Raw genomic sequence first — 15,971 nt, forward strand, 5'->3', positions numbered from 1 at the left:
ACGGGCAGAGTGGGCGGAGCTCAGGCACTGCTCCTGGAGGTTCAGTGTGGGGACAGGGAGTCCCTTCAGGGATGTGCCTTTGCTGGCTCGTAACCTTCCGCTCTGGGTTGTGCCCGGCGCCTGGCTGGCCAGCGGCTCCTGAAGCTGCGAGATCTCAAAAGATTTTATTTTGCAGATTTACTTTGCCTTTCCTTTTAAACAGGAGTGAGCAGAGGTGGGCTGTCCAGCTGTGTTGGCAAGCGGATGGCAGTGTTTTCTGGGCACAGTGCCAGCTCCCAGGGGCCGTGCCCTGAGCTTGGGCTGCCCGGTCACCTTAAGAGTTACATAGTATCCCTCACTCTGTGGAGTTACATAGTATCCCTCGCTCCATGGAGTTACGTAGTATCCCTCACTCCATGGAGTTACGTAGTATCCCTCGCTCCGTGGAGTTACGTAGTATCACTCCGTGGAGTTACGTGGTATCCCTTGCTCCGTGGAGTTACGTGGTATCACTCCGTGGAGTTACGTGGTATCCCTCGCTCCATGGAGTTACACAGTATTCCTCACTCCATGGAGTTACGTGGTATCACTCCGTGGAGTTACGTGGTATCCCTCGCTCCATGGAGTTACACAGTATTCCTCACTCCGTGGAGTTACGTGGTATCACTCCGTGTTAGGAAAAAAGGAGATGAGCGGGTCAAACCCATAGACTCACAGGTGGTATCACTTAGAATACTGGAAACTCATTTACATCGAACAAGCGACTTCCTTGAAAGATACATATTAAGTAACAGCACAGGAGGGTTAAGGTGTTTGGTGTGAGTGGCTTTCCAGCCAATCGGATGTTGAGGCCCAGGTCATCTGTGGTGGTTCCCCTCCCCTCCCCTGCACCTGGCACTGGGTGGATGGCATGAGGCCCCTGCTGGACTGAGCCCGGCTCCTTGCCCTCCAGACCCTGAGCTGATCTCTGAAGGTGCCCGTGGGCCTTGACTCAAGAAGCTTCCCGTTTGTTTCTGAAACAACTGCCAACTCACGAAAAGTTGCAAGAATAGTACGAAGAACTACCTGTTCCCTTTGCCCAAGTGCCTCACTCGCCCAGGTTCCCACACGTGCCCTGTGCCCCTCGCGGCACCATGAGCGCTGGGTCACGTACGTGGCTGGAGGCCCGTCCTCACCGCTCTGTCTCCGGATCGTCTCAAAGCCAACTGCAGGCACGAAGCCCCCCCAAACAAAACAGCAAAACAAAACCCTCGGGGTTTGTCACCCCAAACAAGGACAGTTCCCAGCACAGCCGCCCATCGGGAAGGCGACGGAGGTCGCTGCACCCTCCGGTCTTCAGAACCCGCCCAGCCCTGTCCCCTCTCCCATCCGACTGCGGCTGCAGCCTGCAGACACTCCAGGTCTGGAAGCTCCTTCTGCCCTCACAGCCTTTCTTCCTGGGAGGGTCCCTCAACCTGTCTGTCCTGAGTGTCTGTGACCAGCTCTGGCGTCCGCGTCGGTCGAGGACCCCAGGGGAGGGAGGCTGAGCTCTTCCCAGAGGCTCCCACCCTGCAGCACAGAGGGAGGCTGCCCACCACCGGGCTGGTGGCCCTGGTGATACCTGGCCAAACGGGTGCCAGGCTCCTCCCCCAGAGCCATCGTCCTCCCCTCGGTAACCTTGCCGGGAAGATCCTCCCAACACGTCCTTTCCTTCCTGCAGCCTGTTTCAGGCACCTGCTTGGCACCTCCAGAGGCTCTGCCTGCATTCACACCGCTCTGATGGCACTTGGTGGTGGTTTCTGTTCCGTCCCTCCCCCGACATTCACTGCGCTGTGAGCAGGACCGTCTCCTCCTCCATTTATGCCCAGTTAGTCCCAGACTTGGCCAGTGGTGGGCCTTTTGACGTGGTGTGAGGTCCTCTGGACACAACTGCTTGGCAGACAGAGCTAGAAAATGGAAGTCTGAGCGTGTGTAAAAACACAGACACAGACCCGCACACAGACACACACGCACAGACACACACACGCACAGACACACACACGCACACCCATCTACTTGCAACCCAGCCCTGGGAGCCCTGGGCGCTGAATCAGCTTTGGTGTGGCCACGCCCTTCTCTGGCGTGAGCACCTGGCTCCCATTATCCGCAATGTGTGGTTTTTCTGCTAATCTCCCCGTAGGTAATGATTTCCTTAAGAGACCGTCCCTGCTTTGCCACCGCAGCCCTCCCCTTCTCCTGTGCTCCTGGCGTGTCCCAGGGAAGGGCGGGGAAGCCCAGTGGCTTTCCACTGGGCCCTCTGGGAGGGGAGGAGAGCGTCCTTTCTTCTGGAAAGCCTTGCACACATCTGTCCCTCGGAGCGCTTGGCTGGTGTCCATCCCCCAGGGGCCTTCCCAGCGCCCGGCCTGAAAGAAGCCCTTTTCCTGGGGCGTCTGTTTTCCTGTTGCCACCCTCCACAGTTCTCCTTGCTCAGACTTTGAACTCGCCTCGCTCTGGATTAGTCAACCCTGAAATGTGAGATCCCGGTTTTTTTAAACGTCCTTCTTGAGGTATGATTGACGTATGAAAAGCTGTACACATTTAACTTTTACAACTTGATGAGTTTGGGGATAAGTGAAACCATGGCCGCCATCAAGGCCATAACATACCCATCACCTCCCAAAGCTTCCTCCTGCTCACTCATTATTATTATTACTTTTTAAAAAAATCCTTACCTGCGGATATTTTTCCATTGACTTTCAGACAGAGTGGGAGGGAAAGAGAGAGAGAGAGAAACATCGATGTGAGAGAGACACATCCACTGGTTGCCTCTCGCCCGACCCCAGCCAGGGCTGGGGATCGAACTGCAACCAAGGTACGTGCCCTTGACCAGGAATCGAACCCATGACTCTTTGGTTCACAGGCCGACGCTGTATCCACTGAATCAAACTGGCCAGGGCATTATTATTACGTTTGAGCCCTTGTGATTCATCCTGGTGCCAGCCAAGAGCTCTTCCTATGGCCTGGGTCCCACTTGTAGAACTGAAGTTATTGGCTTTTTAGACTAGAGTGTGAATGACTTCCTCTTAGGAGAAGAACCCTCTCTGGCTCCGTCTCTAAGGAGGTGACTCATGGCCCTTGGGGGAAGCAGTTGTCGCTATAAGCTTCCCACCTGGACATTCCTATGGCAAACCCACCCTTTGCTGGCCTGAATTTACAGTGGGCTGTCCTGCAGCTGGCGGCTGCAGCTGGTGGTTAAAATCTCTGACAGATTTTTTTTCCACTCTGAAAAATATTTCGGTTGCTGGTAGCATTTAGAAGCCATTTATAGCCTCCCGCAGTTGGTCCGAGGAGAGCTGTCCCAGGAGCCTCCCGCCTACCCAGAAGTCACTCCCTCCTGTCCGTGCCCGGAGCATAAACCAGATCACCAGGAAGTAAGGCGGAGAGGCCCCAGGCTGCCGGTACAGCGTGTATTTCACAGTTTTGTTTTGTTTTTCGCCATTTCATGTGGTTCCATCGAATGTATCTGTATGTACACACGCGCGCGTTTGTTTTAAAGTGATTACAGTTGTGCCGGATGGGAGGCTCATCAGCCCTTCTCAGGGCTCATTAATCCCGGACTGACACGCGTTCTGACACCCTCGGCACACAGACTGGGAGGCAGCCTCAGTGTCACACGAGCTGGTGAGCAGAAGCGCCGGCTGGCAGCTGCAAGGGAGGGACCGTCTCGCCGCACGAGTCCTCCGTAGTCCTGAGCCCAGGGCCCTGCCTGGACAGGGTCAAGCTGAGGCTCAGAGACGTCACCTGGCGGAGACCCCAGGTGTGGCTGCCCTAGAGCCCAGGCCTCTTGACGTCGTATCATTTTCTTAGGGCCGTAGCGGCCGTCCTCACTCTCAGCCGCGCAAGGTGCTGGGCACAGGCCACTGAGGACATTCTCATTACGTTCGAGAGTCTCGGTTCAGAAAATCAGGAAATGTCCAATGTGTTTTGCAAAACAATTCCATCCCAGACAGTCCAGATAAAAATGCCATCCTGTGGAGTCTGCGGGCAGACATGTGTGACCTGGGACCGGCGCTGTCCCCGGCGGTGCCCGATGAGCGAGGCGGAGCCGTTTCCGGGCTGCGGCCGAGGCCGCACAGTGGGAGGTCCGCACACAGGGGCGGGAGGACGGCGCTTCGCTGGGCTGTCCCCGCTCTTAAAGCTGCCCCGAGTCCTGAACGGAAGGTGCTTCCCTGCCCCTCTGCGTTCCCGTAGATGTTCTCTTATTGCTGTTGTCATAAGGCCAGGATGTGTTCAGCCTAGAGCTAGAAAACAGGCGACTCAACGAAGAAGGAAACGCTCATCATCTCACGCGTGAACACCCGGTGCGTGTCCTTCCGTGTTGCTTGGGGCTGTTCCCTCTGTTGCTCTCCTTCTCTGTGTGTTTATACACACATGCACACACATACTCTCACACTTTCATGAACATACATGCACATGTGCATACACACATGATACTTATCTGTCGATCCATGCACATAAACCTGACCATGCTGCCAAAGTGTTTGAGCCTATTTTTAGTTCTTGATGGACATGTTAACCCCTAGGTACATGGAGACCTCCCTGTTTCGTCTAACAGCTGCCACTGGGCCATTCTGTGGACTGAGTTGGACTAACTGGCCCCTGTGGTTGGACACTTGGATTGTCCAGTTTGGGTTTTTGTTTTGCTCCTATGGTCCCAGCGGTGACCAGCCTCTCTGCTCACACCTCAGCCACCCCTGGGAACCCACGCTTGGAAGTGGAACAGGCACATCACAGGGAGCAAAGATTTATGGGTTTCAGCCTGTGCTGCCAGACTCCAGGGAGGGGGCTCCACTCAGCTCCACGACCCTGGAGGGTCGCTACGGCCTGGGCCGGGACTCTCCGAGTCGGGGTCCCGCCAAGATGTGTCCCGCCATCCTCATCCCTGTTCTTGCTGACTCCTGGGCGTGGCCGTAGGCTGCAGGACGGGGTCTGGGGTTGGGAACGGCAGGGGGGAACCGTGGAGGAAGACAGAACCGTCAGAAGACCCAGGGGATCCACAGTGGGCACACGTGTGCCTGTCTAATCGTATGTAGAGCCTAGTTTTGGGAAACTCGCCCCGGGCCGCCTCTGCAGGGAACAGCCCCCCGTCCCTGGACCTGGCCTGACACCTGGCCCCTGCCCACCTCCCCTGCCCACCTCCCCTCCCTAGCCTTCTCGTGTGCAGAGCGTTCCTCCGGAGTGCCGGCCCCTCCCGAATAGGGCGTTCAGACAGTGGCTCCCTGCGCCAGAGGGCACACTCCCTTTTCTTACTCTGCAGCCTGAGACACACCTGATGCGGTGGTTAAGGGGTGGTTCCCGGAGTCCGGCGGTTTGTGCTCTGGTTCTGCCCCTGATCAGCTGTGCAACTTTGGACGAGCTCCTTGGCCTCTGTGCCTCCTGGCCACACCCATGAAAGGGGGGATGCTGCACCCACCTCACAGGGCTGTCGTGAGGATCAGTGTGGGGACAGCTGTGAGCACGGGGACTCGCCGCTCCCAGCACACGGGGTCAGGAAACATTTGCCGACTGAGCTGGCCGCCTGGCCTCCGCTGACCGCTCCGCCGGGAAGGCTCCCCGACCCCTTGGGGAAGGACCGCCCCGTTCATGCTCCAGAGCCACCTGTACCCTCCTTTGTAGGGGGCACTCCAGTTGTTACCAAGTACACGTGCATTTAATTAATTAATTAATCAATTTATTAATTATTTTTTAAATGCTCGCCCGAGGATATTTTACCGTTTATCTTCAGATAGAGTGGGAGGGGGAGAGAGAGAGAAACACTGATGTGAGAGAGACACATTGACTGGTTGTCCCCCGCACAACCTGACCAGGGCCGGGATGAACCACAGCCGAGGTACCTGCCCTTGACCGGAATCGAGCCCGCGACTGGTCTGCCGGCCGATGCTCTAACCACTGAGTCACACCTGCCAGGGCAGTGAACACGTATTTAAAAGAATGTCTGGCCCGGCTGGTGTGGCTCAGGGGTTGAGCGTTGACCCTGCACCAAGAGGTCGCCTGTTCGATTCCCAGTCAGGGCACATGCCCAGGTGGTGGGCCCGATCCCCAGTGGGGGGCGTGCAGGAGGCGGCCAATTGATGTTTCTCTATCTCTCTCCCTCTCCCTTCCTCTCTCTCTAAAATCAATAAAGAAAAAAATAGTTTAAAAGAATGTCTGACTCCTGCCTGAGACTGAGCTCGTGGGGTAGGGCCAGCTCCTTCTCGTCCCAGCAGGGAGCTGGTGTCCAGTCTCCGTCCACCGGAGGGAAGGAAATAACTGTCCTTTGACCTATGGCCAAAGAGCCGAGTGTGTGAGGAAGGAGGGCGCTGGGGGCCTCCTGCTGGACTGGGAGCCGTCACCCCAGGGGGGCCCGCGCGGTCTTCATTTCTAACTCACTGTAGATAAAAACCCGGGGAAGACAGTGCCCTCTGGAGGCTGCCAGGGGAGGGAAGGATGCCAAGCCGGGGTCTCTCGGCCTCGGCACTGCTGCCGGACACCCCACAACGGTTCAGCCGACCATTTCTCGTTGTGGGGTGTCTGGCAGCACCCCTGCCCGTGGTGACAACCAGAAACTCTCCAGGCACCGCCAGCCATGCCCAGACACAAGCGCCCCCACGAGACCACCGATCAGACCTCCGGCACAGGCCCTGACTTTCAGGTTCGATTCGCAGACCTTGGGTTCCTCCCGCCAGCTGCCCCCGCCTCCTAAGCCGTCGCTGCGGGTTCTGTGCCACCTCATCGGGCAGTGGCGCCAGGCCCCCCGGACCAGCACCAGACCCTCCGTTGTGGAGGGAAACAGGCCCTGCTCAGGGCCCAGGTGAGACGGGGAGCCAGAGCCTGGTGTGGCTGTTCTGAGCCCCGTGTTTTCTTCTCCCCTCAGCTCCCCTGTAGCAGGTGATGTCACCCAGGCAGCTGCCCCTGAAGACCTGGAAAACCCACCCGCAGCCGCCTCTTCCCACCACGGTGGCGTCATCAGCCAGGTCTCCACGGATCTGACAGCCCAGAGGTACGGGGGCGCTGGCCTGGGGCTGGTGCTGGGAGCCCAGGGCCCAAGCCCTCCGCTGCCCCTCCCCCCACCCCTCCTCTCCTCTGCAGCCGGCCCCCCTCCGCCCAAGGGCTGCCTGCCTCCTGTGCAGGGCTGGGCCTCAGGGGTGATCTGGAGACATCCAGCAAGTCTCCCACAAAGGCCATTTTAGAGATTTGTTCCCACTTGGGCTTCAGGAACCTCTGTTTACAACAGAAGTCCTCCAAGAGAGATAAGCGAGCTATTTACATGGGGAATGACTCAGCCAGCTGCCTTCTGGGCCCCCGGGCACCCGTGGCTGGGTAGCTGCCTGTTCTCTGCGTCCTGGGGGGGGCTTGTCCTGCCTCGCCTGCCAGTCAGCCTCGCTCACCCCCTACTTCCCGCCGTAGGCCCATCACGGTTCCGTGTACCCCCCTCCCCCGTGCACCGGGGGACCCCAGCTCAGGCGTAGCTCTCCCTCTGCTCGCAAACTCTGCACTCACTGTGCTTAAATCAGGCTTGATGGGGATCAGCCTCAGGATGGGGCTCAGATGCCTGTACACGCACGCACACACCTCACACCCACACACAGTCACACACACGCACACACCTCACTCACACACATACACTCACACATGCACACACCTCACACACACTCACACATGCACACACCTCACACACACACTCACACACCTCACACACACACTCACACACGCACACACCTCACACACACTCGCACATGCACGCACATGCTCACATGCGCACGCACACACACACACACAACCCTCTATCCCTTTCTTATCTCTGTCTGTCTCTCTATCTGCCTACACACACACTTTAATTTTTACTTATATCAATAAACAGTTGCTTTTTGCCAGATGCCTGATGGCTCAGAGGACAGAGGCGTCCCTTCCCTCCCGGAGCTCAGGGCCCAGAGTCCCCTCCTCCAGGAGGCCTTGGCCCCAGGCTGAGAGAGGCCCCGGGACACCCATAAATGATCTGCCTCTAACTCCGCCTCTGGGAACGGGAGGAGCTTGGCCTCTGGAACCACAGCCCCTCCCCTGGCCCTGGCGCAGGTGGACTTGACCTGGATTAGCGGGGAGGGGCCGGGCGGGGCCGGAGAAGCTGGGGTTTGCAGCAGGTCAGTGGGCTGCCAGGCCTGGTTCTGACGTCCCCACTGGCCGGGTACCCTCGTTCCACCACCCCATGGGGTCCCGCCTCACCTCGGGCCTCTCTCAAGACCAAGGAAGACACTGACCATGACCAAAAGTGACCACAGGGTGTAGGAAGGAACCGGTCAGTAAGTACAGATTTTATCCGAGCTGAGACCTACCTCGGTCAGCTTTCTGGTTTATTTCCCAGTAGAGAGTCAGGTAGAGAGATCTCTGGGCCGACCGACCATGTGGGCACCTTGCCAGTGCGAATGGACAACTGTCCGCAGTCGTAGTGTCTTGTTTTCACTAGAAACTGTTGGGAAAGAGGCAGTTCCGACAGAGGAGGCCTGGTCTGGCTTTGGTCACCCAGTGTCCCCCCAAAACGCAGTCAGTCCTCATACACAGACCCGTGTCTGACAGACCGTGGCTGCCTGCTCCCTGAGGCTTGTGTGGAAGCCCAAGGTCAGTGGGGGGCCCTCCGCGGCTGCTCTCGAGCAGCAGGTGCGTGGTCCCTGCGTTCCCACCAGGGATAGCGAGGGCCACGTCGTTTTGCCATTTTGTGTGTTTGTTGTTGACCTGCTCTTTGGAATGGCCCCGGGCGGGGTGCAGGGGTGCTGTCCGTGTTTCTGAGCACGGCTGGGACTGGCCGTCGGGGAACCCCTGTGTCGGGCGAGCCCTGCTCCAGGCGAGTTGGCAGAGCAGTGCTGACCAGGTAGTGAGCCGACAGGTGCGCAGGAAGGTCCTCCCTTGTCCACGCTTCAGTTGTCTGCAGCCAACTGTGCCCGAAAACATTCAGTGGGAAAATCCCGAAATAAACACTTCGTAGGTTAGAAATCGCCCGGGACGGGAATCAGCCCGCTGTCCGGCCTCTGCGCACGGCGTACACTTCCTCCGTCGGCCGCCGAGGGACCGTGCTGCTGCCCAGACCAGCCGCGGCGGCAGCACAGTGCTGTGCTCATCTTGCTTAATCATCGCCCCAACGTGCACGCGGAGTGACGCTGGCCGTGGGACTCGCCGGAGAGCCGTCAGGCGTGGGCGCGGGAGAAGCCCGTGTGTGTCGAGTTCCGTGTGGACTGTGTGCCAGGCGTCCTCGGGGGGCTTGGAGTGTACCCCCCGTGGATCGGGGCATTCTGTATTGAATAGGGTGTCTTTAAACAGGATACACATAGAACAAGGCGGTACTGATCGGCTGACAAAGTTGGTGGCCGGAGGCCCACAGGAACCGAGCCCGCATGTGCTGTGGGGCGGAGGCTCGTGTCTGCTGGGTCCGTGCGTGGTGACCTTGCAGACCTCCTGGGAGTGCCGGCTGTCAGCCGCACTCAGCCGGCCGGTCTGTTGGCGTGAAGGCTTGGGGGGGGGCTTGGAAACTGAGAGTGGCCATTGCCTGCTTTAGTGCAGCTGTGCCCACAGCTGGCTGGTTGGGTAGAAACAGTCTGCTGTCAGCAAGTCCTCAGGACTGGGGACGCGGTCCCAGCAGCTGGGGGCGCAGTTCTGGTCTCTGCCTTTCCACCGCAGAGCCAGGAGCAGGGGGCTCCCACTGGGCGTCTCAGGAAATTTGGTGCCCACAGTTCTAGAAGCTGGGCGTCTGATCAAGGTGCCAGGGGGTCAGTGGGCCTCTCGTGGGTTGCTGTGTCCTCACAAGGTGGAGGGGGGAGGGAGCTCCGGGGTCCCTTTCATGGGGGCACTGATCCTGTGCATGAGGCCCCCTCTCATGGCCTCATCACCTCCCAGAAGCCCCACCTCCCAGTCCCATCCCGTTGGGGGTTATAATTCCAAATTGTGAGTTTCGGGGCGACACAGACATTCAGACCATGGCTCCCAAGGACCCCTCCACTTCCTGTGTGAGCAGGGCCAGCGGGCAGGGGAGAGAGGCCGGCGGGACCACCTGGCACAGGGGAGAGAGGCCGGCGGGACCACCTGGCAGAGGGGAGGGCAGCAGACTCTCCAGGACTCTGCCTCCCGCAGAGCAGGGCTGGTGCTTCAAGTTAAAAAATCAAATGGCAATTAAAAGTTTAAAATACGCTTTAAAAAAAAAATTACTTTAAAAAGTGGGCCAGCGCGTTGGATGAAGTCACCAAAGAGCGAAACACAGCAGGCTTCTCCGGGCTACGAATTCTTCCTTCTGAATCCAGAGGGGGGAGGCGGCCCCACCTCGGAGGTGGGTCTCCACAGAGGGAAAGGGGTACAGGGGTACGACCACCTTGTCTTTCCTGAAGCCCGAGGACGGCAGTCGGAGAGAGCGCTGAGCCACTGTAAGGGGTTGGGTTCCAACTTGCCTTTGGCCCCCGGATGGCGATGGCGCAGGAGGCAGAGCCCAGACCTCGGAGAACATTCTACAAAGACGAGCTGCCCCTGGGCACTCGCACTCCCATCTGTTCACTGTTCTCAATTTTTTTTAAAAAAGCAGCAGAATTGTTTTCCAAATGAAACTTTCCAGCTGCGTCGCCATTTATCAGACAGAGAAACGGGCTCTCTGGCCCCTTCCAGACCCGCCTCGCAGTTGGGAATCCGCAGCGGGGGCTCCTCAGACCTGGAGAAACCCCTGGACTCCCGTCATGGGGGTCAAACCGGAGCAAACATCCGAATAGCCCGCTCACACTCCGTTGCTGCCTCATCCTCAGAGTCGGCTCCCGGAGGCCTGGGGAGGGCCCAGATGCTGCGTCTCTGCCCGGTCCCCAGGGGCACCGCTGCCGCTCGGGGTCCACCCTCCAGAACCGCGGGGCGAGGCAGTTGGATCTGGATGCTTCTCTCCTCACCTGTCTGCTGTCAGCAAGTCCTCAGGACTGGGGACGCGGTCCCAGCAGCTGGGGGCGCAGTTCTGGTCTCTGCCTTCCGACCGCAGAGCCAGGAGCAGGGGGCTCCCACTGGGCGTCTCAGCCCGCAGGGGAGTTTCAGAAGTTCCCACATCCACGCACAGGGAATTCAGACCGGCTTACAGCTCCCGTCCCTCCCGCCGTCCCCGTCACACGCTGCTTCTGGCTCGTGTCCGCTCCGCAGACTTGCGTCTTCCAGCTGTGGGCACGCACGGCGGGCCAGCTGCCTCGCGCGGTCAGCTGCTCAACGCCGCGTGACACAACGGAGGTCTTTTCCTGATTTGGGAAAATGATCACCCCAAACTCTTCTCCACATAACAGAACTCCTTTGCGCCATTTGAAAGGTACATGGCCAGCCCGGCTGGTCTGGCTCAGTGGTTGAGCATTGACCCACACGCCAAGAGGTCGCCGGTTCGATTCCCGGTCGGGGCATGTGCCCAGGTTCTGGGGCCGATCCCCAGTGTGGGGCATGCAGGAGGTGGCCAGTCAGTGTTCTGTCTCATCAATGTTTCTATCTCTCTCTCCCTCACCCTTCCTCTCTAAAATCAAAAAAAGAAAAATTATTTAAAAAACAAAAAATAAAAGGTATGCCCTGGCCGGTTTGGCTCAGCGGTTAGAGCGTCCGCCTGCGGTCCGGAGAGACCCGGGTTTGGTTCCCGCTAAGGGCACGTACCTCGGTTGCAGTTTGTCCCCGACCCTGGTTGGTCGTGCGGGTGGCAGCCACTCGATGTGTCCCTTTCACATCGATGTTTCCCTCTCTCTCTCTCTTCCTCTCTCTCCCTCCCGCTCTGTCTGTACAAAAAATGGAAAAATGTCCTTGGATGAGGATTAAAAAATAATAATAATAAATAAATAAATAAATAAATAAATAAATAAATGGTACATGTTCAGCCCTGGCTGGTGGGCTCAGTGGTTGGAGTGTCTGCCCGTGCACCAGAGGGTCACAAGTTCAATCCCTGGTCAAGGGCAGGTACCTGGGCTGCAGGTGTGACCCCTGGCCCTTGTTGGGGCCTGTGTGGGAGGCAACCAATCGATGTGTCTCTCTCACATCCATGTTTCTCTCTCTCTCCCCCTCCCTCCCTCCCTTCCACTCTATCTAAAAATCAGTGGGGAAAAAATCCTCAAGTGCGGATTAAAAAAATAAATAAGTAAAATAAAAGGTACATGTTCATGAAACAGAATCATGTAACCAGTACCCCAGGTGCTGTGTAAGTTGGGGTGCACCTTTATGTCTGTTCCCGGCCTCTGCATTTCTGGTGCCCGGCTGGCTGCCATCAGGTTGAAGAACATGCATCACCACCATGTTGGCAATGATGAAACAGCGACAATTTCATGTGGTTTCACGAGATTTTTGCTGTCTTGTTTCCTCATGGTTCGCAAACTGCTTCGTCCGTGGAGGTGGATCTTGACTTTCTGGGTAGACAGTTCCGTCTTGTCTGTCCGAGGTCCGTTTCCTTCGTCCGTCTCGGCGTCGCCCTCCGGGTGCGTGAGGAGCCTGGCCGCTGGGAAGAGGACCCCGGCGGCCGCCGGCGCAGCGGAGGGAATTAATGGCCTGGATCTCCCCACGCACATCAAAGCCTCTCGTGTAGTTGGGGATGGTGTTTGTGACTTTTCCTGTGGTTAATATTTTCCTTCCTGAGTTCAGTGAGCCAAGTTGAAAAGTTCTCTCTTCTGCACACAGACGGGCTCCGTGCGGGGACGGAGGCTGGGAACGAACGTGGGAAAGAACCTCCCACCAGGCCAGGGTCACCGTGCAGGGCACCGTGTGGCCACCGGAAGGTCAGCGGTGTTTGGGGCGGCTCCCACGCTGGGGTCACATACTGGTGCGTGTCACTGGCGGCCCAACATGGCTCGACGTGTCCACCCTGGAGTTTCCAGCCGAGTTGCACGCGTCTCCGGGCACCTCTGGTGCTGGCGTTGCTGCTGTTCGGGGCCGCGTCTCAGAGGTGCATGTTCTGTCTGCCTCGGTGGGACCGATGTGCCACAGCCGCAGCCTCCGCCGGGGCGTCCAGTGCTCCCCCGGCCACGCGGGCGCCCACAGCGGCAGTCCCGGCGCTGTCCGCAGCTCGCCGCCCGCTCCCCTGAGCCCGCTGGCCCCGGCTCCCACCCCGGGACGTGATCGCGCACTGGGAAACTCAAGAAGGAATCGAGAGGCCTGTGAGGGGGGCTCAGCGCTAACACCTTCCAGATGGTGCCGCGAAGGGGAGATAAGACTGTCGCCATCTGGCCCGACAGGACGACAGGATGTGCTCTGCGCAGCCTGCACCTCGGGGGGCCGTTATCACCCTCCGAGCCAACCAGGGTCACTTGGTGTTTGTCCTTGGACAAGGGCTTGACTTGGCAGCTCCAGCCAATCTCTGAAGAGAAATGTGCAAATGTGTCTGGCGGGGCAGGATCCGAGGCTCCGGACCCAGAATCGAGAGCAGTTGCTGCCAGCGTCTCGGTGCCGCTGGGCTGTGTCCCGAGTGCCCGCCCGAAGGGAGGGACGTCCCGGCTTCCTCAAGTCCCGTGGGGGGGGGGGGGCATGCGCCCGCACGGTTAGTGGGCCGTGGTGTGTGAGGGCCTTGGCTCTGACCCATCGCAGTGTCCCCCAGGGATCTGTGTTGAGAAGGATTCTGAGGTCTCGTCCAGCTGGGCCTGGCCAGAGAGAATGCTTGACCCATCTGTCACGTCTGTCTGCGAGAAGTGTGCTGGTCCATGTGCCTTTGTCCACTCTTCCCTTAAAAAATAGCAGGCTTCCATTAAGTAGTTTCCTTCATCTTCCCAAAACATAGGCGCTTGGTGAATGGGAATTCAGCCTTTTGTTATTCCAATAATGTTGGTGTGGGAAACATTGATTAACCCCTTAAGTGGGAAAAGGGAGCTGGACCTTCACAACTGGAAAGTCACCCTCCCCGGAGGAGGGCCGGGGAAAGAGCGGAGACGCCCTGCAGAGGTCAAGGGCGAGCAGATGTGCACCCCACGCCCCCCCTGCCCCGCCCCGAGCTGTTCCTGCGGAGGCTGGGGTCTGGCAGCTCAGACTGGGACTGGGTATTGGACAGGGCCCGACTTCCTCCCTGAAAACAAAGTCTTCCCAATGAGTCACTGCTGTGCGTGGGAGACAAGTGGACACGGGTTGGGAAACAGAAGCTGCATGCCCCCCTGTGCTTGTCTCTGCTGTGGGAACACTGCCCCCTGGAGCTCGGGGCTTGGCGGGGCCTCGGGGAGCTCCTCCTGGGGCCTGGAACCAGGGCTGGCTCTGTGGGCACAGAGCGGGTGGCGCGGCCGTCGCCCGGGGCCCCCGAGCTCCGTGCACGCGTCTGATGCTGCCGTCCTGAGGTCCTGGACACCTCGGAACACTTCTCGTCGCCTCCGTCTGCCTCAGAGGCCGGCCCCGGGTCCCGCAGCTACGGGACGGCTGTCTCACTGTCGGGGCGTGTGGGACCCAGGGTGGGCGGGGGGCACGTTTCCCGGGCCAGGCCCAGTGCTGGGGCTGGTGGACCGCCGTGGCCGAGGCTCCAGCGGGAGAGAGGGACACGTTGGCGGAAACAGGGTGCTCGGAGCCAGGCCCAGCCAGCCTGGCAGAGCAGGTGGGCACGGGTCCCGCACTGGGCGGGGCGTCCTTGTCTGGGTGATACCTTGAGGTGATTTGAGGTGGGCTCGGAGGGGTTCTGAGAGGGAAGTGGGAGTCAGGGCAGTTCTGCTTGGGCAAGACGCAGCCCGGAGCTGGGGGACGGGCATGGGGTCCGAGCAGGGAGAGGAGGGAGCAGGCAGAGCTGGAGGGGGCAGAGACGAGCTGTGGCGGCCTGCAGGCTGGGGAGTTGCCCCTTCCTTCTGAGGGGTGGGGGAGGCAAGGAGAGGACCTGACCAGAGCTGGGTCGGGTCCTGCTGGCGTCTGTGGGGTGGGTGTGTGGGGCAGAAGGGGGCAGGGTGTGCAGGAAGCCTGCTCCGAGGGGCTCAGGCCGGGACCAGCAGAGGTGGCCAGGACAGAGAGGGTTCCGGAAGGAGCAGGCAGCTCAGCAGGAACAGGAGGCGGTGATGGGGCCTGAGGGCGAGAGAGCCGGAGAAGCTGAGCACAGTCCTGACTTCTGGTGCCAGGGCCTGGCTGGGGTGCCCCGCCCGCCGGGACGCGTGAGGGAGGAGGCAGGTGAGGAGGGAGGAGGAGTCCGGCTGGGCCAGGAGCTGTCCGCGGGGGTCTCAGTGCAGAGCCACGCGTCCTGAGTCACTGAACACTGTCCTGCCGGGGCTCCGCCGGCCAACAGCAGGCTGGAGGAGGGCGGGAGGGCGGGCACCCTTCTTAAAAGAGCCCTTGAATCATTTGTTTGGAGCCTTTGCTGGTGGGAGCAGGCCAGTGCAGGAAGGGTGTGGCCTTGGGTCCCGGCAGAGGGAAGGGGCGGAGCCGGCGCGGAGCTCAGAGGAGCCCCGGGCGTTCCAGAGGTGGGGGCTGCGTGCAGCGTGGGGGGCCTCAGAGCGGCGCCCTGCTGAGCTGGCCTAGCTCAGAGGCCACAGATCCCAGGCAGCCTGCCCGCCCCTCAGGCAGGGTTTTCAGAGACAGAAATCTTCCCTGCACGTGGATAGGGGGCCTCTAGCAACGGGACGCAGACCGGACGCCTGGCCTGGGGCCGCAGTCGGTCCATTAAAGCCGGCATGGGCCCCGGCCGGTTTGGCTCAGCGGTTAGAGCGTCGGCCTGCGGTCCGGAGAGACCTGAGTTCGGTTCCCGCTAAGGGCATGTACCTCGGTTGCCGTTTGTCACCGGCCCTGGTTGGGTCATGTGGGTGGCAACCACTCGATGTGTCCCTTTCACGTCGATGTTTCTCTCTCCCTCCCACTCTGTCTGAACAAAATATCGAAAAATGTCCTCGGCTGAGGATAAAAAAATAAAATAAAAATAAATAAATAAATAAAAAAGCCGACATGGGCTCCAGAGGAAGGGCCCGGCCAGGCTGATTTCTTTAGGAAACTAAATTATAGATCGTAGTTTGGGTTCGGAAGTGGCCTGGGCACGGCTTATGAATATGAATAAATGTAGCTTCCAAACTGCGAAAACAGCT

The 15,971-nt window shown here is 59.2% G+C and overlaps 1 protein-coding gene across 1 annotated transcript in view; it reads left to right on the forward strand.

Moving 5' to 3' along the window:
- Positions 1 to 15,971, forward strand: part of TACC2 (transforming acidic coiled-coil containing protein 2) — a 121,695-nt gene that overhangs the window by 22,336 nt on the left and 83,388 nt on the right. Inside the window, exon 2 of the mRNA XM_036265428.1 lies at positions 6,851 to 6,976. Coding sequence (XP_036121321.1) covers positions 6,851 to 6,976 — 126 coding nt within the window. The remainder of the gene's footprint in view (positions 1 to 6,850; positions 6,977 to 15,971) is intronic.

Source organism: Molossus molossus, unplaced genomic scaffold (assembly GCF_014108415.1).
Source record: "Molossus molossus isolate mMolMol1 unplaced genomic scaffold, mMolMol1.p scaffold_m16_p_17, whole genome shotgun sequence".
Taxonomy (NCBI): domain Eukaryota; kingdom Metazoa; phylum Chordata; class Mammalia; order Chiroptera; family Molossidae; genus Molossus; species Molossus molossus.